This window comes from Misgurnus anguillicaudatus, chromosome 24 (genome assembly GCF_027580225.2).
Source record: "Misgurnus anguillicaudatus chromosome 24, ASM2758022v2, whole genome shotgun sequence".
Classification (NCBI taxonomy): domain Eukaryota; kingdom Metazoa; phylum Chordata; class Actinopteri; order Cypriniformes; family Cobitidae; genus Misgurnus; species Misgurnus anguillicaudatus.
Window position 1 is genome coordinate 11855678 of NC_073360.2, and position 27693 is coordinate 11883370.

General features: G+C 37.8%; 1 protein-coding gene across 2 annotated transcripts; it reads left to right on the top strand.

Annotated features, from left to right (window-relative positions):
* Positions 1 to 27536, top strand: sacs (sacsin molecular chaperone). 2 transcript variants are annotated; one of them, XM_055195978.2, is made up of 12 exons: positions 1 to 223; positions 1447 to 1620; positions 1689 to 1768; positions 2567 to 2717; positions 5395 to 5485; positions 6900 to 6985; positions 7485 to 7596; positions 8040 to 8186; positions 8537 to 10019; positions 11300 to 11391; positions 12025 to 12051; positions 14874 to 27536. In XM_055195978.2, exons 3-12 carry the CDS (start codon positions 1746 to 1748, stop codon positions 26417 to 26419), a joined length of 13758 nt encoding a protein of 4585 aa, XP_055051953.2. In that variant the 5' UTR covers positions 1 to 223; positions 1447 to 1620; positions 1689 to 1745; the 3' UTR covers positions 26420 to 27536. The 2 variants fall into 2 exon arrangements, with proteins under 2 accessions (XP_055051953.2, XP_055051954.2); XM_055195979.2 differs by lacking the exon at positions 12025 to 12051 and having other exon boundaries at positions 1447 to 1768.
* The last annotated feature ends 157 nt before the right edge of the window (positions 27537 to 27693 follow it).

Here is a 27693-nt window from a genome sequence, read left to right on the forward strand (position 1 = left end):
GCGATGCAGTAATGAAACGTTGACTTGGAAAGGACTGCCAGACCAGAGTTAATGAATATTGGGCGATCTACCTTTACATTAGGCATTGCACGAGCCTGATGTCCCATGAATAACATCACTATATAGAAAAGGTAGCAAAAATATGAAAGAATACAGGCTGTACTGCAGACCTATGGGGAAATATTTCACTTCATCTGTCTAACTGCGGCAATGGATTTGCATGGTAAGAGCTATTTCTAGGAACTGTTCAGTGTCATTGTTCTAGTCTATATATATTTGCATTATTTTAGCACTTTACTAAATAAGTTAATGAAGATTGAAAGTAAATATACTGGTGCAGTAAGGTTGCGTGACATCATCTGGTTTATCCATTACACTGCGTCATATAGCCTACTGTAACACAGATGTCCTCTAAATAATCATACAACATGATAGGATATATATTTATTTTGACTTTGGGTGTAGTAATAATATTATTATTATGTATTATTAATGTTTTTATAATTATGATAAATAAATAATAATCTAATAAAATAATTTATAATTAAAATAGTTTAATGATTACACTAATTTATTTTCAAAACAATCTTTACATACAATCTTTACGAGGGAACTATACTGCACATTTGACGTACTATTTGATAAAATATTTTCGTCTAACAAACATCATTAATCATGATACTGTTCCTCTAGTTATTATTATTATTATTATTATTATTATTATTATTATTATTTTGTATACAATGCAACAAAAACAAGAGGTAGGCTATTATACTTACATTAATTACCTGCAGCAACAACAACAACAACATTTAAATACAAACAAAAAGTGATTTTTAGGCATGACATGTTTTCAGAGCTTTTTCTAGTTTGTTCCAAATAATTTATAAATCAATGAAAGTCATTTATAAAAATGTAAACAATTTGGTTTGCAAAGAGACAGAGACCGCTTCTTTTTCCACATATTTTTCTAATAAAAATAAATAACTGTACAATATATTGCTCTTTATTTTTCAACTCGTCATTTTGAATATTAAAAAGCACATTTAAAAGGTTATTTACGGTTTCTCTCGATTAGTCAAGAGGGTCCGTTATATGACGTTACAGGACTACAACTCCCAAAATGCATCGCGCTCTCACTTAAACTCAAAAATCCGCAGCCACAGAAGTGTCACTCACATCACATGTACCCTTCCGAGACATAAAACTTAATTTTTAAAAATATTATCACGGATGGAGCTAATATTTTGACATTCTCTTATTTTTTTATATGACGTTATAGGACTACAACTTCCAACATGCATCGCGCTCACTTAAAGTCAAAAATCCGCAGCCACAGAAGTGTCACTTGCATCACATGCACCTACCGAGACATGAAACTGCATTTTAAAAATATTATCATAGATGGAGTTAATATTTTAAAATTCCTTACTTTCTTTCTTGCAGAATTCAGTTATTTTAGCGCACTGTGATAAAGCCTGGCAAGTGTCTTCACGCATTTATTAAACCGCATCGATACCTCAGGAGAAGGAGGCGGGTCCAAGATCAAAACACGGCCGCATAAAGCTTATAACTCTCATGATGGGATGATTCTCTGAGTCTGTATCCAAAGAGGTTTAGGTAAATGCGGAGGCTTTTCTCCAGAAGATAACGGTGCGGCAAGATATAATGATATCTGTTTCATTCAGAAGAGTGATCGAGTGAATGTCCGCGCACGCAAATAACCGCAATCTGGCTGAAAAGCAATGGCAACCAATCATGACCCATGGTAAGTTTGATCTGAATTACTTAAAGTTATTGACATTCAAGTTCATGTGATAATGACTTCAACGAGACGGACAAATATCTGTCAAGACGGCCCTACGTCCATTTTAGGCTATTTATAAGTTATAAATACCAAATTCAGTAATACCAAATCAGATTTGTTTCCTGTGTGAGAATAAGTGGCACATGAATTGTTACTACTTGTACCATATGAAAACATATATATATATATTATAATGCACGTGCAGATGTAGTATATAGGCTAATATGAAACATGATTGGTACATGTTATGCCCCACCCTAACACACTGTCATGAGTATGTATGTATGTATGTATAGATAGATAGATAGATAGATAGATAGATAGATAGATAGATAGATAGATAGATCAAATACTAGAGATGTATTTCAGTGTTCTTGTCCACCTGTATAAAGTCATTTTGTCAGCTTTGTAAAATGCATCCCGAGATACAAATGCAGTCCTTATCCTCGGCTTAGACAATATATTGATGTGTGCATTTGGTTACAGGTCAAATTTGATATTCCCTTATAGGGGTAATTAGATTTTTAGCTGCAGGATTCAATCGCTTGTCAAAGCTTCATTCTAGACAATAGAAATACAAATAAGGATCTTTGTAAGAGTATGTTGTATTATCAGACAGAAACTGCATGCAAATGAAAATGAATGAATCAGCAAACTGTTACATTTGACCTTAGAGAGAAATCAATAATAAAAAACTTGAAATATGAGGGGTTTTTTTTGCATTGTGACCAGATGTATAACATTTCTGCATGATTTTAGGTTGCCATTGGTGATAGTCTCTCATGACTATTTAGGCAAGAGGGTCTTTCAGGTCCCTCCATCCACAGTGATCAGATACATCAAATCCCTCATCTACCAAGAAACAGATTACCCTGTGTCTGAACAACAGCTGTTTCACAATGGAAAACTGGTTAGTAAAAAAATCGAATGATGTTTGTAATATACTGTTCACGCTAGAGTTGATATTGACGGGATACAATGTGTATGTGGCGTCCTTGTCTGGCATTTCAGCCAGTCACACAGTTCATGGCTGTCTATATGTATAATTGAGTCTGTCAGGAGAAACAGTGGCCTACAGGCATATTATGTCCAAATGTAGAGCATCATATTACAATACCATCCCCATGTGATCACAATCTCACAGGTTTATAATCCATTCAAAGAAACTGATGTATGGCAGTGGTCAACATTTTTAAATGTGCTTCTTTGTGTTGCGATATGTGAACGGATCAGAGTAAGTCATCTAGATTTATATATTTTTGTATAATGGAGTTGTCATTTGTGATGTTATTAAATGTAAAGTATTTATTAACAGCCTTAAACTATAATTGTATAAAACATTTGCTTAAAAATGAATAATGGCTGAAATTTCTATTGATTTGTATTGATTACTTACATTTGTTTAAAGGTTAATCTAATTAAACCAACATTAACATTTCTGGGTCACATTTCAACCCAAAATTAAATTATTTTGTTATTGGAGATGAAACCCAGTTGGACAATTCGTCATGTTTTACTTATTTACTTTTTTGCAGTTTCACATTAATTTGAATTAAACATGTTTAAAAAAACAATAGCTAGCTACAAATGTTTTGCATCATACTTATCATATCATTTTATTGTTATATTGCAAAAACATAATTGTCATTATTATAATGTCACACAGGAAAAAATTATCTTCGCCATAAAAACAAGCTTTATTGTTTATTCTGCAAAATATAATTCATAAAATATATTTTTTCTTTTGAGGATAAAATTTGGCCAGACATTTCTTTTTTTTTTAACCTAAAACTGCAAAAAGCCAATTTCTTACACAAAAAGTGCTTTTATTACCAGATTACAACATTATTACAAAACAAAACCCTCATTGATACTGGGAGTTGTTCATTGTTGCTGTCACCAAAGATAGGCTAAATAGTTTCTTGTAGCTAAACATTATGTCTCTCTGTTAAGAGAATATACTTCTCTCAAATCTGAAGTGCAAAAAGCTTTTCTATCAGCATTTTCCAAATTGAAAACCAATCTGATTTATTACAAACTGATTTTTTTTATTGTGTTCTTTTTTAATGTATTATTTATGTACTGTGCGAAAAAAGAAAAAATATAAGTTATGTGAAACATTATTGGTAATACTTTACAATAAGATTGTATTTGTTACATTAGTTAATGCGTTAGCATTTATAAATCTTAGTTCTGTTCATTTTAACATTTACTAATACATTTTTTTTAAATCAAAAGTTGTAACTTAAATGTACAATGAACTAACATGAACGATTGCATATTGACATTAACTAACATTATCAAAGATTAATAAATGCTGAAAAACTATATTGTTCATTGTTAGTTCATGTTAGCGAATGCATTTACTAATGGTAACAAATACAATCTTTTTGTAAAGTGTTACCACATTATTTAACTGTTCAACATTTGGAATCTAAATATAAAATTAAATAAAAACAGCAGGTAAATGATAGCTAGTAGCTAGTAAGAATAAATGGACTTCAATGAGGTTTTTCTATCCTCAGGTCACGCTCTTTTCTTAGCTTGAAGCGGGAAACATTTGTGAGTGACGAGAGCAGGTGCGAGATCATTGCTTTAGTATAAGTATGTCAGATTCAGAAAATAGCCTTGAGAAAACCAGCTCTCAGATCTTAACCCTGTCCATACTGTACAACTTCAAATGACTGGACTGTTGAAGTATAAGATATGTTCCAGTATTATGTGTAGATTTCAGATTTATTTGCACATACGATGCGATTTTATATTACGAGATACTGACTAATTAGATACCAGAGACAGATACTCACTAATCTTGGCATCTGTTCAGCGTCTCTTTTGGGAATTTGGGAATTTTTTGCTTTTGGTGGTTCTTGCTGGATCTGCTATGACAAGTTGGTTTCTGCCATATGTCATCCAAAGGCATTCCTTTAATAACTGAAGATGCTTATAAAAATGCATTTCAAATTCAGTGTACTTTGTTTCACACACATTTTTATCAGTACCACAGAATAGAAATTAAATATATAACGTCAGAAATTATTAGTATAATTTTTGTGACACATCTGTGCAGTTTACAAAGATGCGTTATGGGTTTAGGTTATAAGATCGAAAGCTTTAAAGAATTTCTAGAACATGTTTTCTGTTTGTTGCCTTTGTTACTGGACTCATTGCCCTATATAGTTGCTTTTGTTCATGTAGCCCTGGGACCCCAAAGCAATTCCATTGACAGACCCTGCATCCGAAATCACCTTCTTTTATAGCGAAGATCAGTATGCAAAATGAGTAGTTTGTCCAAATACCTGAATGTTCTACTGCTTCCCAAATTTCTTAGTAGGTGTCTATTTAACAGCTAATCTTGCATTAACTTGTTAACCTGCATAACATTGCTGAGCTAAACACGATACGTTTTTGATCAGTCATTCCAAAAAAGTACTTCTTGGGATCTAAGGGGACAGGATTTAGGGGCGATCTGCCAAATACAAAGGCTAGAAACTGGTCTAACATGGTGTTTTCAGGAGGGTAAATAAGTGGTATAATTATTTTCTAATAGAAGCTTTGAAATGAAATGCTTTTACTTCTTGCAATAGGTTCATGACGGCATTGAGATTGGAAGTTTAGTGCCAGACAAAAGCCATGAAATAATCATGACGCTGCATGGACGAGGCCTGAGAGGAGGAGGTAAGACATATGCATAACCTGTGAAAATGTTGAACATTTTAAGGTTAATTTAAATCAACAGAAGGGTTTGTCTATATTTTACATTTTTTGTAGAATTTATTTACTAAACATGTTTGGCCCTGCTGAAAAAACAGCATACCAGCAAGACCAGCATATGTTGTGTTTTGGTGCTGGTTTGCTAGTGAACACCAGCTAAACCAGCACAAAACCAGCATCAGCACCAGCTAAACAAGCACTAGCACCAGCATCCCAAACTGGTCACACCAGCATCCCATGCTGGTCATACCAGCAAGATCAGCTAGGGATGCACTGATATGGAAATTTTGGCCGATACCGATAACTCTTTATATTTGGGGGCCGATAACCGATATATATATATATATGCCGATAAATATTCATATTAATTTCACAATGAAAAACTCCCAGACCGCGGACATCTTGTCTTTGTGCTAGACTAGCATACTCTTCTTAAGCCCGCAACACGTGTCATCTTCGTGCTATGTCACAGAAAGCACCAATCAAAACTCCACATGGCCAGCAATGAGCAAGTGAAGTGGTTCAACAAACCAAAATAATCCATAATTTATTGGCTTTCATTTATCGGCCTAATTTTGCTATCAGACTGATAACCGATAATATTAAAAATAAGCAGTTATCGCCCGATAACGATATGTCGGCCGATATATCGTGCACCCCTAAGATCAGCATATGTTGTGTTTTGGTGCTGGTATGCTGGTGACCACCAGCTAAACCAGCATAGACCAGCATAATTCCCATGCTGGTTTGACGCTGTTTTTTTCAGCAGGGGGTTGTAACTTAAAGGTGCCATAGAATGTAAAACTGTATTTATCTAGAGCACCCAACATTAAATTACACATTAAATTAATAACAATGTTGTTACAATGCTAAAAACAAATTTGTGACTGCTGAATTAGCTCTATATGCTAGTCAATGCTATATTCTAGCGTTTAGGCTAAGTTCTACTATTAATGTTACAGTTATGTTTTGCAGGTCAATACTGAAAAAAAAACCTTACCACTCAGAAACATCTATTAACAATCCCCAAATAATTGAATATTACTCAAATTAAGTATCTTCGTCTGATACAGACTCAAACATAAGGTCTGTTTACACACACACAGAGCTACTGAAGGAGCTGCTCTGTGAAACAGCCAATTAGAGCAGAGCTCAACATTATTATTCATAACCCTTTTAAATAAGGTAATCATAGACCATTTCATTCTAAAGGCTAGGGTTGTAAATGGCCTCTGGATCTTTTTGCACTTAGTAAAGTTAGATAACTTCTATGTAGATATCAGATAACAATTTAGCATATTATTTCAATGCATTCTTTGGCACATTTAATGTTGGGGATATCTTGAGATTGTTTTGAACTGTATTTGGTCTATTGCAGGAAGGTTTGGTCAGACTACGCCACCTTTGGTTGATTTTTTGAAGGATATTCTGAGAAGATATCCAGAGGGTGGACAGATTCTTAAAGTAAGAATGAATGCTTTTCCATGTAAATGAAAAGTGTGTACTCTTTTTAAGTATACTGGTTGTTGTTAGAACACTATCATTAAGCAGTTATACTGAAATGATGTCATATTGCTCTTATCAGGTGTGACGTTATTAAAATATTTCAGATTTAACACTAACTGGATGAGATTCAGATATTAAAATAGCCTTGGCAAGTTTGTTGCATGCTGACATGAAGCCCTGGCATGTCGTTATGCTTTGAAGATTAAATGTAAAGATTAATGTGCATGAACCCTAACAGTGTTATCGGGACTAGGGCTCGTATTTATCAATACTTCGTATTTATTACTCATAAGAACACTTCTAAGAATTGACTTGCGTAAACAAAGAGACAGATGCATTTAAAGTGCTTTTGCTTTGGTTTGTAACTGTTCTTCATCTTGTTGAATAAAACAGTTGAATCCAGTCTGCAAGCGCAATCTACTGAATTGACTCAATGTTTGATGTGTTTGTCGAATAGGAGTTGATTCAGAATGCAGAGGATGCTGGTGCTACAGAGGTTAAGTTTATGTATGATGAGACAGAGTATGGAGTGGAATCACTGTGGTCACATGATATGGCTCAGTACCAGGGTACATACAAATACAGCATACTGATCTATTAAACCATTTCCCTTCATTGTTATACCCTAATTTTTGTTAATAATTTTATTTTTTAAATAATAATAGTAACATTATTGTTATTATTAATATTATTATTATTTATAGTAGTAGTATTAGCATTATTAAAAAAAATATTAATTTAGTTAATGCAAAAATTATATTTAATATATGCAATAATTTTTTTTTGTTTAATATATTGCTGGTTACTACTTGTTGTAATTCCACAGTAGCGTTTTACAAAATTAGTAAAATAATTGCATCGCACTCAGTCTAGATACCTTTGTTTTTCATCCTCTGTTGATTTCATACTAACATTAAGGTCACGCTCCTTTTTATTTGAACACACTCTTATGAAATCCTGCTAATTTTTACAGTATACACAACGCATGTTACAGCTTCATAATTTTTCATAGGATCGGCATTGTATGTCTTTAATGATGCCGTCTTCACCCCTGAGGATTGGAATGGGATTCAGGAGGTAGCGCGAAGTAGAAAAAGAGAAGACCCTTTAAAAGTTGGACGATTTGGAATTGGATTTAACTCTGTCTACCACATAACAGGTGAGAGTTTTGTGTGAAGAGTTTGCTATTTCAGAAGTACATCAAAATTAATTTTTTAAAGGGGACATTTCACAAGACATTTCATTATCCCCTTCTGACATCACAAAGGGAGCCAAATTTCAATTACCTATTTTTTCACATGCTTGCAGATAATGGTTTTCCAAAACTAAGTTACTGGGTTGATCTTTTTCACATTTTCTAGGTTGATAGAAGCAATGGGAACCCAATTATAGCACTTTAACATAGAAAAAGTCAGATTTACATGATATGTCCCCTTTAAATAATTTATTTTTGTTTTCCACAACTAATAGATTTTTTACTTTTTTTTTTTAATTGTCGTCTCTTTGTAGATGTTCCTAGTATATTCAGTGGGGATCAAATTGCGATGCTGGACCCTCATCAGATGTTGTTCGGAGTTCATGAGTCTGGACAGTGCTGGAATTTGAAGTCGGATATAAAAGAAATAACTGAGCTAAATGATCAGTTTGCCCCTTATTTTGGACTTTTAGGTAGCTCAGAGAAAACCATTAAAGATGGCAACTTTCCAGGAACCCTTTTTCGTTTTCCACTGCGGATGAAACCATCTCAATTAAGTAACAACATTTACAATAAAGAGAAGGTCCTGGAGCTCTTCGAATCATTCAAAGTGGATGCAGACACCGTGTTGCTCTTTCTTAAGAGCGTGCAGAAGGTCTCACTGCATGTACGTGAATCTGACGGGACCGAGCGGATGCTTTTCCAGGTCACGGCAAGCGACAGCCAAGAAGATAAGATGGAGCGGCCCAATTCTCTAAAGACCCTGGGACAGGCTATAGATAGCTACAGCAATGGCGTATTGAGCAATTCAGTCACGTGTGCCACCTACCAAGTCTCCATTGAACTGCAGGATGAAACTACAAAAGAGACTCAGAAGACCACCTGGTTGGTGTGTAATGGCGTGGGAGGGCGAGGCATGTGCAGTGAACTGGATTCTCTTGCTGATGATCTCAAGTTCATCCCAACCATTGGTATTGCCTTGCCCCTCACCCTTATGGATGAGGACAAGGGGGCAGATTCAAGCTTCTCAGGGCGTGCTTTCTGTTTTCTCCCGCTTCCCGTTGGAGAAGAAAGTATGACTGGATTACCAGTCCATGTGAGCGGTTTCTTCGGCCTGACGGACAACCGCAGGAGCATCAAATGGCGTGAGGTGGACCAATGGAGGGACCCTTCTGCTCTTTGGAATGAGCTTCTCATAGTCACCGTCATCCCAAGGGCTTACTTCACACTCATCATGGAGACCATCAGGCGAATCCAAAATAAGAAGGACCAAGATTTCCCACTTTTACCTAGAGGTATTTACAGAGCCTGGCCGGATCCAAACAGAATACGACCGCGATGGAAGCCAATTCTCGAACCGCTGTTCAACGACTTGCTCCAACAGCCGGTCATCTACTCACACAACAGCAGCTGGGTCCAGGTTGATGATGCAGTGTTTTCAGAGCTGGACTCCAGCTTGAACACTACAGAAACCGTAATCAAATACCTCCATAGCTCAGGGATGATGCTGGCCCAGGTGCCGGCCTACATCGATGTAGTACTTACAATGTTTGTTACCAAGCCAGGTAGTCTGAGGAGAGTGACGCCTTCTTTTGTGCGCCAGACTTTGAGAAAATGTCGACATAAAGGGTCGTCCAGTGAAAAGCTGCTCCTGCTGGAGTTTATCCTTAGCGATGCCTGCTATAATGACCTCATTGGACTTGAACTTCTGCCTTTGCAGGATGAGACATTTACAGTGTTCTCCTCTTCAGTGAATGACAAAGATGCCGTGTACATCGCCTCAGAGGAGTTTCCAAGGTGTGGAGTTTAGTATTTACATTAACATTCTTGGTGCATTCATGACATTTGATCATTACAAAAATTTTAGGCATGTGCTTGTTTAATAGCGCTATGAATATAACGGCCCGATTGCAAACCTAGCAAGATATAGTACATGTATTTTGCAATATTTAATCTATTTGATATATTTTGTTATATATAAAATATAATTATATAATTAATAATATATATATTATATAATAATTAATAATTAATAGACGTGCTATAGAAATAAATTTGAATTTAATTAAATAATATATAATTGATATGATGTCACATGAAAACCAGGGCTGGGCAAAATGTAAGAATTTCAATAGGATTGGCCACATCCAGTATAATTGGTTGATTATATGTTGATTTTTGGTGTCTTTGTGAATTCAAATTTGTTATTCCAATCTGATCTCAATGTAGTTCTGGGGTGCTTTCCCAAACAACTCGCTAAATAACTTGCTAAACGACCATAATACGATGCATCATTGGAGAAACGACCTAGCTACTCACGACTGTTTCCCGAAACCATAGTAACTTTGTCGCACATTCGTCGTTTGAACCATGTTGGTTAACAACAAAGTTGATGATGTTACGTGGGAGGTGAAGTACTAATTCATCTGTACAAATCGATTTAATGTCAGATTATTGCTGTAAATAACATATATTGCATCGGAAGGCTGATTTTGTTATTGTGAGTTAGTTATCTGTTGTTTATTATAAAGATATTTAATTCACGCGCAAGTTCCCTCTTACGTCACTCCTCCCAGGGATTCCCCAGGGTCTTAAAGCTCATAGTATATGCGCAGTTTCAAATGCAGCGCTTTAATTCTGTTTACAAACCTAAAGACGTAAAGTAAAATTTTTATATATTTAGAATGATGGATATACATTGTACTATATGTTTTTTGCTTATTTTGTTCAAAAGCATGATCAACATAAGTCTACATATGATAATAACAAGGAACGATGCTTCTAACGACAGTTCAAAGCTGTCGTTCCAACGACACAAGTTAGCGATGCAGTTTGTGAATATTCGTTTGAACGATGGTTTAGGGAAAACCAAATCGTTGAACGATGTTAGTAACGATGGAACTTACGATGTTCGTTGGCTAGCGATAACGATGCTTTTGAGAAAGGCACCCCAGAATTGCACTCATACCTGATCAAACCTTAAATTGTTATAAAGCCTGTAATGTACCAACGCTCAAATGTCCTTGAATGGCTATACAATACAGTTGCATACTTGAGCATTTGATTTTTCTTTCAAGATCCCTGTATCCAGGACTGGAGGGAAGATTTGTCTTGGAAAGCATTCCCTCACATGTCATGACCAGCCTGAAGGAAGCAGCTAAAAGCAGAGGTAATCACCTGCCGTTCACGGTTTCACGCTCATAATCTTATTCAGGATTGATTGAGCATCTGCTATCAATGACCTTCTTCTGCGGTGAAACTTAATTTCGTTCATGTATATTTTGCTGCAGGCGAGCACACTTTTGAGTTTTACGCTTGCTTGATGATGTCAGATGCTTGAGTTATGCTTGCTTATATTTAACCCAGTGTATGCCAAAAAAATCACATATAAAGGCTTGTCGATAAAATTAGTTTAATACAATTAGCCACATATTAGTTTGTCAGTCCCGAAATTGTTGACAAACATGAAATATGAACTTTCCTGTTGATCACAGCACATTTAACAATTGCAAGACACTTTTATTTAATTATGGTGCATTCAATGTGTTCCCTTGGAATCAAACTTATGATCTTGGAGAAGACAAACACAATACTCTAGGACTAAATGTATGTTTTATATTCCTTATTCTACCCAGACTCATTATGAATAAATGTAATATGCAAAAAATATAAGTTATGTAGTGACCTAGTAGAGTATTAAATCTCTTTGTTTGCATAATTTGCTTCATCATGTTTTATTTATTTGTTTATTTATTTTAACGTTTTTTCACCTTTTATCCTGATTTCTTCATTTGAATTCCAGTTCAACAATATCTTTGGGGTTGCTCAGGTAGGTGCACTGCGTTTCATTTAATGCCTGTAGAACTAAGGTTGCCATAGTTTTCCCAAATCATATTATTTCATTACTAACAAAGAATACTTTGCAAAAGTCTTACCATGCCCCCATTAAATTTGTTGTTTTTCATATATATATATATATATTTTTTTTTTTTTTTTTTTTTTCCTCAGACTCTTTATTAGAGTACAATCAAAAAATACAGGAATTGTGAATGCAATATTATTAATGTAAGCTCCCCTTTATTTGAGCAATTGCAGGACTACTTTTTTCAGGATTTCAGTTTCCTCAAAAGAGATCAAAATGTCTTTAGTGCCAAGAGAGGCCACACTAAATGCTGAATTGGCAAGAAACTATATGTTCTGATTTTTACATTTTGTGGACATATTTCCTGTATTTTTCGTTTGTATTTAAATAAAGGGAGCGAAAAATAAATATGGATGATCATTACAATTTTGCTCAAACAACAAAGCTGGTGGGCCTAAAGACTTTTGCACAATACTGTATCTCTGTGTACTTAACCCAGTGGTTCTCAAACTTATAGGCGTGCACCCCCCCCCCCCCCCAAAAAAAAAAATTATTATAAAAAAAATCTTCAACTTAGAATTTAAATTAAACCAAACACTTAATTATAAAGTGTAGTGCTTTTGGTAAGTAGGCTTATTTTTCTAAGGCTTAATTACAAAAAAGAACTAGTGCCCCCTGGCACCATCTGATGCCCTTAAAGGGTGGCCCTACCCCTAGTTTGAGAACCACTGATAATAACCTAACATTAAAAAGAATAATACTAATGACTTGAGTAGTTTTAAATGCTTGAATGATAGATGTGTGAAACACCCAACCATTATTAAACTAACACATTAATTTAAAATCTGCAATAAATTCTTAAAGAGACCCTATATTCCATTTCATGATTTTACATTTCTTTTGGTGTGTAAGAGTGTGTTAGTACATGTTAACGTTCTGCAAAGTTACAAATCCCAAAGTATTTGATGCCGCAACTTATTGTCTCCAACTGAAATCTCTTTTCTTGGACTACAATGAACGCTAGGCTTGTAGGCAACAGTTTACTTCAGCAGCCCAGTAACATGGACTTGATGCAGATTATCATAAATCCGCCCGCTTACGATTCACAGACTTTAAGTAGCCTGTATGTTATTATAATTGACCTATGGCTAAGCCACGCCCCCAAAGGCGATGAGCATAGCTAACCCAATACACTCGGACATTTTCTGCTTACACGTCGATTGAAATGCATTGCAGTTAGTCAGTTTTCATTTTATGTTTTTTCTTGTCATTTTAAGTTTAAAATGGTCAAACGGTGTGCATGGGGTACATGCAACTTCGATACTAGGTATTCCGAAAGGCGGGGCGATGTTGTGTATTTTTTAACCTTTCCCAAGCCACATTTCAACCGAGATAACGTTACTCTTCGTAAAGATGGTAAAAAGGCTTGTCCTGGAAACGTATGCAACTTAGACCTGTACATATTTAATTTGATCATGATGGCAACGAGATGCGGTTTATCTCGTTTACACTGTGACCTGTAAATTTTTGCCTGGAACTGAAGCTTTTCATCGACCTTCTTAACAATAAAATTATTAATATAACCCTCCAATGCATAGTTAAGGCCCTTTTAGTCTTTCTGTCTCCAAAAATCATCAATTGCCTCCTGTGAAATGTCTCCTACTGTGACAGCTGCCCTAGCGCCTATCACCGAATGTTGATTGTTTGTCCGAGTGAGTGGAGGGGCCGTGGCTTAGCCATAGGTCAATTGAAGAATTTGCTACTGACTATTCAAACCATGATTCAAACAGAAGTTTTAGCAGTGTAGAGTAGCGCTTGTTGTTTGTCATTTCTATGATCACTATCCTTACCCTACCAATCTGTTAAATTCTGCTCAAGCCTCGCCAGCAAAGTTGATCAATCAGCTTGGTTATCTGCATTTTCTTGATCAGATTCTGGTTTGTAATGTTAAAGTAGTAAAGACAATATTATCTCTAGTTGGAAGCTGGTTGCATTTCTGTCACTCGATTAAGGTATTCGGCCAATTACAACGCACTGGATACCTGGCCAATTGGAGCACATCATGCTTTTCAGAAGGATGAGCTTTGTACAAAACGATGCAGGGCATAAAAGAGCAGAAATAATGTACAGTTAACACAATAATGTGTTCTTTAAATATAAACCACGGCTACACATCATATTACAGCAAATACACAAAATAACATTCTTTTTAGCAACATAATAGGGGCTTTTTAATATCCACAAAATAATTTTATTATGTCATTATTAACCAATTTATTGATAATAAAAATAATTCTTCATTATAAAACATAACAGCCATAGATCCACATGTGCTCATGCATACAAAAATGTTTATAAACTTAAAGCTATGATATTTGTTTGTCTAAAGGTTCTGTATATTTTTGTGCAATCAGAAAGCTACAGAAGTTAGATATGTATGTCTAATTAGTATATGTTTTAGTATTTCTATAAAGTAAGCCATATCAATACTTCCGTTTGTGCATTAATTGTAAAAGCTTTAAGTAAGGGATAATGTATAGCTTGCCTTCTGTTATTGCGAAACAAACCCACATGTCAAGATGACTCGCAGTACCCAGATGAAGTTGTTTTATTTTTCAGGGATTTGTTTTCTGGAATTAACAATCCTTGCAATGTCGCCACTGGCCAATCAGAATCAAATATTATAACCATGTAATAAATATCCTTACTAATTTCACTTAATGTGTTTTTGGTACCTGTTTCTTCTCTTGTTGCTCATAAATGGTGTAACTTCATGTTTTGTGTTTCAGGGAGGCCCTGCACTCAGGTTCAAGTGTTAACCCCAGAGAGATCAGCTCGTCTAATTAAAGAAGTCCTTACTACAGCCTGGTCCACTAGAGATTTTGCAGTACAGTGGTGCCCTGGTGATCAAGAGAGGAAGCATCCCTCTGCATCTTGGCTCAGAATGGTTTGGAAGCATCTGTACATAAACTTTGCTGAGGACCTTGGTGTCTTTGAAGATATGCCTTTGATTCCAAATGTGCCACTTACTGACAACTTGGATTCTTTAGAGCTGCTGCGCCTCAAAACCCCATCTCCCATCTTTCTTGTAAATGAGGAAGAGGGCACTCCCTCTGAATCATTACTTGAAGTTATGAGAAAGCTGGGCTGTGTTATTTTGAAACAACTTGACCCTTGTTTGCAGCATCCACTCTTGAGAAATTATATTTATCAATCATCCCCAAGCAACCTACTTCAGATTATGGACAGATCTTCATCACAGAGATTAGCCAGCCAGGTTTCAGCTCTGTCTGTTGAACAGAAGATTGCCCTCAGAAGCTTTTTAGCTGGTCTTACGGATGTCACAGAGAAAGAGAAACGCATTATTCAGGATCTTCCTATCTTTAGCAAAATTGGAGAGAAGTCAAAGACCGACCCTTCACTTTTCACATCACTGAAAGGAGCTAGGGTATTACATCATACTGCCAAGCATCCAATAGATGTGAAATTGTCTATAAATGTAGTTGACAGCAGTGATGAGGCAACGATCCGCCTGATAAAGCTGTTGAATATTGAGCAGGTGAAAAGCCCTGAATGTCTAAAGGTGATCATTCAAGACATTGAAAGGGGATTCTACACCAAAGAGGAAGTCACAAAAATCATGCTGTGGGTTCTTACTAATTTGTCTTTTCTGAAGAATGAAAACAAGGCAGTCATTAATTGGCTTTCTCCTCTGAAGTTTATTTATACCTCTTCAGAAAAACCTCGTTCACCAACAGACTTTTTCGATCCTGAGCTGGAAATTTTGCAGAGCCTTTTTTTCATGGAGGAAAAGACGAGGTTCCCACCAAATGATTATACATCATCTTCTGATGTCCTTCATTCCCTGAGACAACTTGGGATAAAAAACGAGGTGCAGCTTAGTGAAAAGGATGTTCTTCAGGTTGCCAAAAAAATTGAGGAGTTGCAAGGGAGTGACAAACCAGAATGGGACCCCATTGTAATGAAGGCAACAACGCTCCTTACTATTCTGAAGAAACAGACAAAGTTGGTTAAGTCCTCAGAGGTTCAGACAAACCTGCAAAAATTAAAATGGGTACCCGTTTGCAAAGACAGACCTTTGAATTACCCAAAATCACTTGCTTGGAGAGGTGATTCATGTTATATTTCCTCTCTTTCTGAAATGTGTGATATATCTCACGCTGTACTTGTTGGTTCTTCTGTTGCCCTGGTGGAACGTACCTCTGCTGGCATGAAAAAAGCCTTAAAGTTATCGCTAGAACCTCAGGTTGATCAAGTTCTCCAGCATTTAAAGGCAGTAAATGACTGGCACAGATCCCAAGCATTTACCACTGAGGACTGGTATCAGTTTCAGCAGATTTTGTTTGAGATCTATGACTTTATGCAAGCTCATTTGGAGGATGCAAGGGAAGCAGTGAAGTCTTTGCCCTTTGATTGGGTTTGGACAGGGAAAACATTTGCTTCCCCTCCACAAACCGTTTTAAACCCCATACCAGATTTGGACCTCCAACCATACTTGTACTCATTGCCAAAGACCATCGCTAAATTCCGCAAGCTGTTTGAGTTCTGTGGCTCTGTTGAAGAAGTAGATTCCAGCCATGTGTTCGAAGTGGTCCGAACAATCAGGCAAAGAACTGAGCAAAAGATGACAAAACAGGAGAGCAAAAGTAATCTGCTGCTCCTAATTAATATTTTAAGATGGCTTTACAGCAGTCAGATATCAGTAGAACCTGACATGCATTTGCCCATTCTTTACCACAAAGATCCAAGCAGATTGGTTATGAAACCCATCCACGAATGCACTTACTGTGATATCAAAGTAGAAGACTTGAATGACTTACTAGATGATGCTTCAGAGCCCATCATACTTGTCCATGATGATATTCCAATGAAAACTGCAGAATGGTTGAAAGTCCCCTGTTTGAGCACAAGATTGATAAACCCAGAAAACCTTGGGTTTGAACAGTCAGGCCAAAGAGAGCCTCTAACTGTGAGAATAAAGAACATTTTAGAGGAGTATCCATCAGTTGCAGATATCTTTAAGGAGCTTTTGCAGAATGCTGACGATGCAAATGCCACTGAGTGTAGTTTCTTGATTGACATGAGAAAGAATCTTGAAATCCGTGAGAATCTGCTTGACCCTGGAATGATTGTTTGTCATGGAGCAGCGTTGTGGTCCTTCAACAATTCAGTTTTTTCTGATACAGACTTCCTTAACATAACAAGGCTTGGTGGCTCTATGAAAAGATGTGAAGCTGACAAAGTGGGCAAATTTGGGCTGGGGTTCAACTCTGTTTACCATGTGACTGATATGCCCATTATCATGAGTAGAGAATTCATGATCATGTTTGATCCCAACATCAGTCACATCAGTAAACACATCAGAGACAAGTCAAACCCAGGCATCAAAATCAACTGGAGCAAACAACAGAAACGACTAAGAAAGTTTCCTAACCAGTTCAAACCTTTCATCAATGTATTTAACTGCCAGCTTCCCCTGTCACAAGAGTCCCCTTACAAGTATGATGGGACCCTCTTTAGACTTCCCTTCAGAACCGAGCAGGAAGCATCTGTAAGTGAAATCAGCAGCATTTACTACAACACCACTGATATCTACTCACTTGTAGATGAATTCAGCATCTGTGGCCATCGTCTCATTCTGTTTACACAACATGTTGGAACAATGGTCTTGAAGTATTTGAAATGTGAGGAGCCAAACCCTGCTGCTGCACAGGATGTGGTCACAATAAACAAAAGTGTGTGGTCCTCCAAAGCAGCATATGGTCCATTAAGCATTCTTAAATCTGCTGCCAAAGTCATGAAAAAAGTTGCAGCCACTAACAAAGTGTCAGCTGAGGTTCCAAAGTCTGGCTGCATTATCAGAATTGTAGTGGAAGAGTTTCACAATGTCTTCAGACGCATTGTTGATCTTCAGTCCCCACTGTTTAGAGGTCCTGAAGAGGATCCGTCCTCCTACTTTGAAATGGCATCTAAAGGCACACAAACCAAGAGACTGACAGATGAAATGCCACAGAAGGGAGTAGAAAACACAAACTGGCTTATCTGCTCATGCATGGATGTGACAGAAGCTTTAAAGTTCTCCTTAAGTGATAGTGGAAAACGCCTTGGTCTGGTTCCATGTGGAGGTGTAGCTGTGTTGCTTTCTGAAGAAGAAAACAGAAAATGGACTTTAAAGACGAGTGCAACACCAATTGGTGAAGTATTCTGCTACTTACCCCTTAGAATCAAAACTGGCTTGCCCGTGCACATCAATGGTTGCTTTGCTGTCACATCAAATCGCAAAGAGATTTGGAAGACGGACACAAAGGGACAATGGAACTCTATTTTCATGAGACATGTGATTGTTCAAGCTTACTTGGCTGCACTTAACATGCTGAGGTCAATGGCAGAAAGTGGAGAATTGTTAGACTACAGCTATTACGCAGCATGGCCTGACCCTGGAGTTGTCCACGATGACTTCAATTTGATTTGCCAGGGAGTTTATCAAGAAATAGCCAAAGGTGATGAAAACCATGCAAAAGTCTTTTCCGATGGGAATATTTGGGTGGCAATCAAGAATGTTCGTTTTCTGGATGACTCTTTGCTTTGCAGACCAGATATTGGATCTGCTGCCTTCAAGATATTCTTGAAATACCTCAAAAAGTGTGGATCCCAAGATCTGTATGCTGTTGAACTGCCAGACTGGGTCAAGGAAGGCTTTGATGATGCTGGTTGTAAAGAGAAATTAATGGAGAACACCCTGACAGAGACACAGTTCTTTACAGATGTATTCTTCCCTCATGTTCAAGACATAGACAGTGAACTACGTGATCCTTTAATGTATTATGTCCTCAATGAAAAGCTGGAAGATTTTGCATCCATACTGAGGGAAACTCGATGCATTCCATGTTCAGGACCATCACAGGAGCTTGTTTTGCCTTCTCGACTCATACATCCAGAGGGCAGAGTAGCTAAGCTGTATAACAGTGCAGATGGAAGGTTCCCTGAAGGAAGTCTGAGAGACTATGTCAATCCAGTATGCTTAGTGAAGTTATTGCAGTTGGGTATGGTCAAGGATGACCTATCTTGGGAAGATTTAATTGAACGTGCTGAGTCTGTATTGGCTCTAAATGAGAATGACCACACAATGGCATGCCACCGGAGCAGTATCATCCTTAGCCTCATTGATGAAAAACTGAAAATAAGAGATCCAGCAGCAAATCAGTATCTTTCCAAATTGCAAAACATCAAGTTTCTTCCATTTTTGACCAAACCTGCTGGATTTTCACTTCCATGGCATGGAAACAATTTCCCTCAGTCCACCATGTTCTCTGCAAAAGAGCTTTTTACAACAGACCATCAGGACACTGTTTGCTTAATGAAGCCCATCCTGAATGAAAATTCACCTTCTTTCAAAGGATGTGGTCCTGTCTCACTGGCTGTGAAAGACTTTCTTGGATTGATAAAAAAGCCATCTGTTGCTTTAGTCATCAGCCAGCTGAAAGAGCTCTCAAAATCATTTGATGGTGTAACATTGTATCAAGAGAACATAACTAATGCATGCTACAAGTATCTTCACGAAGAGTTGCTCCAGTCCAATGCTGCGAACGAGGAAATCATGGAGGAGCTGACAACATTTTGCTCCATTCTAGTAGAGAATACATATGTTGAACCATCAAAAGTTGCATTTCATTTAAACTTTGATGCTGCTCCATATCTTTACCAGCTTCCAAACAAGTACCGAAACAGTTGTCGGGAACTTTTTGAAAATGTGGGAGTTCAGCCAAGCTTCCCTATTGAAACGTTTGCAGCAGTTTTACAGCTGATTAAGAACGAGTGTGGAAGAAAGCCTCTAACTGAAGAGAACTTTCAGTTGTCTCGTAGAATTATTAGTGAGGGAATATGGAGCTTGATCCGTGACAAATCTCAGGAATTCTGCCAAAGCAACTATGGGGACATACTCCTTCCTGATAGCAATTTTACACTACAGACATCAAAATCACTTTGCTACAATGACTGTCCTTGGATTAAAGTCAGAGACACAGCCGTTAAATATTGCCATAGTGATATTCCTAGAGAAGTAGCAGTAAAATTGGGGACAGTTCCAAAACGACACAAAGCCTTGGAAAGATATGCCTCCAACATTTGCTTTACTACCCTTGGGAGTGAATTTGGGCAAAAGGAGAGGCTCACCAGCAGAATCAAAAGTATCCTAAATGCATATCCATCAGAAAAGGAGATGCTAAAAGAGCTACTACAAAATGCAGATGATGCAAAAGCCACAGAAATATACTTTGTATTTGATCCCAGGACTCATGCAACAGACAGAATCTTTGATGACAAATGGATGCCCATGCAAGGCCCATCGTTATGTGTGTACAACAATCAACCATTTACAGAAGATGATATAAGAGGCATCCAAAATCTCGGACGAGGCACCAAAGAGGCAAATCCAGGAAAAACTGGGCAATATGGCATTGGATTTAACTCTGTGTATCACATTACTGACTGTCCTTCCTTTATCTCAAATAATGACATTCTCTGCATCTTCGATCCTCATGCTCGTTACGCACCTGGAGCAACATCTGCAAGTCCTGGAAGAATGTTTAGAGACTTGGATTCAGACTTCAGATCTCAATTTTCTGATGTACTAAACTTATATCTTGGTAATCATTTCAAGCTGGAACGCAGCACAATGTTCAGATTTCCCATACGAACTGTAGAAATGGCCAAAATCTCAGAGATCAGCTCAGCACCTGCGTCAGACAGAATGGTTCAAAATTTTCTTGATAAAATCCGAACAGATGGTGCAGAACTTCTCATGTTTTTGAATCACATGGAGAAAATTTCTATATGTGAAATTGAGAATGGGACTGGGGAATTAAAAACTCTCTATTCTGTGACAGCAAAAATCACAGATGGTGATCGCCTGAAACGCAAACAGTTTCATGCCTCTGTTGTAGACAGTGTTTCTAAGAAAAAGCAGCTGGCCCAAATTCCAGTACAACAGATTACATACATTATGGACATAGAGGACACAGATGGAAATTCCACAACATGGATGATATGTAACAGATCTGGATTTTCAGACATGGAGAAGGTATCTAAGAGTGTCATTTCAGCTCACAAAAATGAGGATATAACACTCTTTCCACGCGGTGGTGTTGCAGCATGCACCAGCCATAACTACAAAAAGCCTCACAGAGCTTTTTGTTTTCTTCCGCTTTCTCTGGAGACTGGACTGCCTTACCATGTAAATGGACATTTTGCTTTAGACTCTGCAAGAAGAAATCTGTGGAGGGATGACAATGGAGTTGGAGTGAGGAGTGATTGGAACAATAACTTGATGACAGCACTAATTGCTCCAGCATGTGTAGAACTGGTGATTCAATTGAAACGACGGTTATTTCCAGGCCCTGATCCTACCATGACAATATTTCAAGGAATGCCAATCCATGTTGTCAGGGATATTTTGAGAAAATTCTTGTCTTTCTTTCCTGTAAACAGACTTGATATTCAACCAGATTGGTATTGTTTGGTAAGAGCAATCTACCATTGCATTCACTTAGAACTGAAAAGACTACTCCCGGTTGTAAGGGCACCCCACATTGATACGGATATGCATTCTGCAATATACATCTCCTGGGTAAACACATCCAACACAAGCAAAGGTCGAGCATTCTTTGACAACTTACTTCAGGATGAGTTGCAGCATCTTAAAAACACAGAGTATAACATAACCACACGGAAATCTGTGGCAGAAAATGTTTACAGATTGAAAGCTATGCTCCTGGATGTTGGATTCAACTTAATCCACAGCTGTGATGAAACGGCCAGTCTGTACTTTTGCCTGGAAGATGCTGGGATTCCAGTCAAATATGTGACACCTGAGGATGTTCGGAGCTTTCTTTTAACGTTCTCATTCCCAGACACATCTTGCCAAGTTGGAAAACTACCATGTCGGCTGCAGCACTCTAATTTCAAGCTCTTCCATGGTCTGAAGCTACTTGTTGACTACTGTTTCAAAGATGTGGAAGAGAACGACATTAACATTGAAGGGTTGCCTCTGCTGATGACAATGGACAACATTTTGCAAGTGTTTGACTCCAGACAGCCAAAGTTTCTGACCAATCATCATGAGCTTATCTCATCAAGGAAAGAGCTTTTCATGCACACATTATACTTGAGGTACAGCAAAATCCTTTCAAAAGCAGGTGTGGCAAAGATTTTTGACATAAGCAGTTTTGGAGATCTGTTGGGGTCTGTTCTTCCCAGAGAGTGCAGAACAAAAATGTCAGTGAAATGGAAAGAGGGCTGTCCTACTGAATCCTGGCTTAAGAGTGTATGGCACTTCATCAGTGAACAGCTTGCAATCAGAGATGAACAGACAGAGGTCAATTCTAAATTTGAGACAGTTCTAGAGATCTTGAAAGACTGGGCACTACTTCCAGGAATCAAATTTATGGTTTCAGGGAACAAATTAGTTGTTCCCGAGCATGATGTTTTGTTACCCCTAAGTCTAATCTTTGCAGCCATCTTTCCAAATGGGCAAAATGACAAAGTCTTTCACACCCTCATAAAGGGAGGATGCTTTCAACTGGCTGTGAATAAACTATGTGCCAAAGAATCTCCTGTCTTCCCTCTGTTATCACAATATACTGCAAATATAGACAATCCTTCCAGCATACTCAGAGCACTTGAGTACATGATCCAGACATCAGCTTTCAAAGCAGGAAGCCTGACAGACAAAGACTTTGAAGCACTTTTGTTGTACTTCAACTGCAATTTGACAAATTTGACCCAAGATGATGTCCAGAGTTTGAAACTGCTGCCATGTTACAAAGCTGTCAGTGGCCAATACATCTGCATTGCAAACTTTGGGGCTTGCCATGTTCTAACAAAAAGCATTCCGTCTGCCGACATCGAAAAGTGGGCACACAATACATCTTCAGCCTTCCTCGCTGACAGCCCACAGCTCAAAGAACTGTACAGCTTTCTTGGTTGCACACCAATTGATGACCTTGAGGTTTACCTGAATCATCTTCTTTCAAAATTTGACATCTTTTCACATGATGCCAAAATCCAGCATGTTATCTATCTGAAGGAGAAGTTGTTGGCAATGGAAGAGCCAAGTTGCATTAAGGATAAGATCTATGAAAAACTGGAGGGACTGTCCTTCATTTTTGACTCCACCAATAGGCTGAAACCTGCCAAAGCCTTCTTTGATCAAACGGTTAAAGTGTTTGAGGTGATGCTTCCACCAAAATCTTTCATCCCCAATGATTTTTTCAGAAAAATCGAGCAAGTATCTAAGCCAAAACAAGGGACATCATATTTACCCCCATGGGTAACATTCCTGCGCAATATTGGTCTGAAATATGTTGTTTCTCAACAGCAAGTTTTGCAATTTGCAAAAGAAATCAGCATCAAAGCTTACACAGAGAACTGGTCCAAGGAGAAAGTTCAGACTAATGTTGATGTTCTTCTGAATCATATTTTCAATGAAAGAACAGATCTGTTTGACGGAGCATTCCTCAAAGATCTCTCTATGATACCATTCCTATGTCCAGAACGTGCACCTGCTGAACTTGTTCGCCTGCATGGTCAGTACCAGGAAATGAGTGGAAATCTCCCTCTAATTCGCTTCAGTGGGTCTCAAGTAAATCCAAAGTTCAAACAAACTGATATCATGCAGTTGTTGTGGACATCCTGTCCTATTCTACCTGAGAGGGCTACACCAGTAAGCATTAAAGACCAAGAAGGTAATACACTCGCCAGTCAAGAGCAGCTTGATCTTATTGTGACCATGCTAAATGTCAATGTTGACCCTCCTTTGGAGAAAGTAATTAGCAATTGCAAAAACATATGCAGCATCACTAACCTGGATGATGACACAGTTAAAACACGAAACAAGGTACTGAGGAGCATTTATGAATTTCTTAATGCAGATAAACGAGATTTCTGTTTTCAGTTACGAGGAGTCGCCTTTGTTATGGTTGAGGAGGGGTGGAAACTCCTTAAACCAGAAGAGGTTGTCATTAATTTGGACAATGAATCTGACTTTAAACCCTACTTGTACAAACTTCCCCTTGAGCTTGGTACATTTCACCAACTATTCAAACTGTTGGGAACTGAGGATGTTGTCTCCACTAAACAATATGTGGAGGTTTTGTGTCGAATTTATAGAAATTCAGAAGGCAAACAGCTTGACCCTAATGAAATGAGAACAGTAAAAAGAACCGTCTCTGGTCTGTTCAAAAGCCTGCAGAACGATCCAGTTCAGATCCGGAAAGACCTTGAGAATCTCAAAGATTTGACATTTTACCTTCCAAGTCATGATGGACGATTGTCCAAATCGAACACGTTAGTCTTTGATGACGCGCCACACTACAAGAGCCGAATGCAGGGTAATGTTGGTGTTCAGATGCTAGTTGACATGAGCCAGTGTTACCTTGGCAAAGACCACGCCTTTCACACAAAGCTGATTATGTTGCTTCCACAGAAACTGAGGCCCAGGCTTCTGAGTAGCATCCTCGAAGAACAACTTGATGAAGATTCTCCAAGAATGTGCCAATTTGGTGCTCTTTGCTCTCTTCAGGGGCGACTTCAGTTACTCCTGTCATCTGAGCAGTTCATTACTGGACTAATTCGGATCATGAAACATGAGAATGAGAACGCGTACATGGTGAATGAGGACAAAGCAATACGATTATGCAAAGCTCTGTGTGAGGGCTTAAAGGTGTCTTGTTTTGAGAAACTACAGACAACACTACGAGTTAAAGGTTGCAGCCCGATTCCCCACAGCCGGAGTGAAACTCTTGCCTTTCTTAAAAGGTATGGAACAGCAGTTATTCATCTCTACATTCAGCATTCTGACAGCAAAGACATTAACTTTCTTCTTGCTTTGGCAATGACTCTAAAGTCGGCTACAGACAACCTCATTTCGGACACCTCCTATCTTATTGCTATGCTGGGTTGCAATGACATCTACAGAATAACAGAGAAACTGGACAACCTTGGTGTGAAGTATGACACAACTGAGCCTTCGAAGCTAGAGCTTCCACTACCTGGTACACCCATTCCTGCAGAGATTCATCATTTATTGCTCATGGATCCCATGAATGTTTTTTACCCTGGTGAATATGTTGGATACCTGGTAGATTCAGAGGGAGGTGATTTTTTAGGCACTTATCAGCCAACCTACACGTACGCTATCATTGTTCAAGAAGTAGACAGGGAAGAAGAAGACAGTCCAAGTGTCCTTGGGAAATGCTTTCAAATAGACATTGGGTACAGTGAGTACAAAATTGTAAGCTCTCTTGATTTGTACAAATTCTCGAGACAGGATGATAGCACCAATATTCGAGATGGCACACCAACTTCAACAAGCCCCTCGGAGACTCAGTCTCCTCGTGCTAGAATGGTACCTCCCGTGTTTCCTAGCAAGGAAAATCACAGAGCCCCACCAACAGAGTCGGCCCCTAAGAAGATTAAACTCAACGCATTACCTGAAATTCTTAAAGAAGTTACCTCAGTCATAGAACAAGCTTGGAAACTTTCAGAAACAGAGCGCAAAAAGATTATCCGGCGCTTATATTTGAAATGGCACCCTGACAAAAATGCAGAGAATCTTGAAATTGCCACAGAAGTCTTCAAGCACTTGCAAAATGAGATCAACAGGATGGAGAAACAAACGCAGGCAGAGCAGACCGCTGATCGAGGAACAAGGAGACCTTTCTCTGCCTCTTCCACTCGATTCCAGTCAGAGAAATTCTCGTTTCAGCGATTTTACACATCATGGAACCAAGAAGCAACAAGCCATAAGTCGGAAAAGCAGCATTTTCGAGACAAATTCACTAGCTTTGCTGGCACATCTCATTCAAATCGTTTCTTTGTACCACCATCATTCAGGTCTGTTGGGAACCCTATGGAAGCTCGACGGTGGCTAAGACAAGCAAGAGCCAACTTTTCTGCAGCAAGAAATGACCTTCACAAAAATGCCAATGAATGGGTATGTTTCAAATGCTACCTGGCAACAAAGCTTGCATTAATTGCTGCAGATTATGCAGTCAGAGGCAAATCAGACAAAGATGTGAAGCCCACGGCACTTGCACAGAAGGTTGAAGAGTACAACACCCAGCTAACAGGGCTGACAAAGGATGTGCAAATCTTGGAGGGATACGGTGTGGACAGCCTGAGGACACGCTACCCTGATCTTTTACCCTTTCCTCAGATTCCCAATGACAGATATACATCTGAGGTAGCAATGAGAGTGATGGAATGTACAGCTCGAATAATTATCAAACTTGAGACATTTGTCCAACACAAAATCTGAATGATTGTCACCGTAAGACCACGCAGAGCAACCAACAAACTGATAGCTGTGCAATATAGACCAGTAAATATTGTAATAGACTTTTTTATGATAAAATTACAAATGCATCTGGCTGGCATTTTATTTGGAGAGTGCAATCTCTGATGCTGTGACTCATGCTTATTGCGTCCATAGTTGCATAGTATTTCTCTAAAATGCTACCTGAGCCTAAGTGTAAATGATTACTTACATGTATCATGCAACCATGTACATAATGTGCAAAAGCGTAGCAATACCTTTAATCATTTTAAATTTTTGAAATTGTTCCTTTGTACATAACAAATACCAAATGCCGCTTTTTTATCTTTTCTAGAAAAGTATTTTTTCCTGCCATAGTCAATGAGTTGACTCTATTGTGATTTATTAGCATGGGTTTGCACTGCACTTTTCTGTAAATAGCCTTTGAGTGATTGCAGGAATCTATTGATAAAAGCTGTTATAATGTGCAATCCAATGATGAAAGGTCAGTAACCCCATATACTGTAGTTCCTCTATGGTGTCTGTATCATTTGCACTGGCATATATCATTCTGATATAAAAACATCAGGTTATAACATGCAATTCTATATGGTAACTCTCATTTGAAATATAAGTGCATTAGCAACACATTGAAACGATTTGAACGGCCTAATATGTAATATTATAGTGAGTTCATAAGGATTTTTTAGTTGGTTTATCTGTCACTTCTATAGAGGGCCATTTTTCGTTGTTGTTTAGGGTGCAATTCAGCAACACATTTTTTATTTCACATACGGGGTTGTCAACAAGTTTAGTTATGTCAAGTATTAATAAAAATGTAGTTGAATGTACTATTTTAAACTTTTTATTTTTTAGCAATCTGTCTGTTAACTGCTGTGGGTACATACATATATCATGTCTTGTTCCTGTCTTTTCTATTATTTACCATTGAAACCTCTTGTCCTCTACTGCTGAGAAATTTTTGCATGACATTCTCTGATATTTGTGCTAGAGGCACATATACTCATATATTCATGGTGCTCAATGTCAATGTTTTTCATCTTATTCGTTTAAGAAAAACTGTAATTAAACACTGGATACTAAATTGTTTTGAAAAATATGTTTTGTCATTTGTCTTCTTTACGTTTCATTGCATTTTCAGCTCTCTATAATCAGGGTTCCCACGAGTCCTTGAAATCCTTGAAAGTGCTTGAATCTATTTTATGCAAGTTTTCTGGAAAAAAAATCCATATTATTTCATGTGTAGGATAATATCA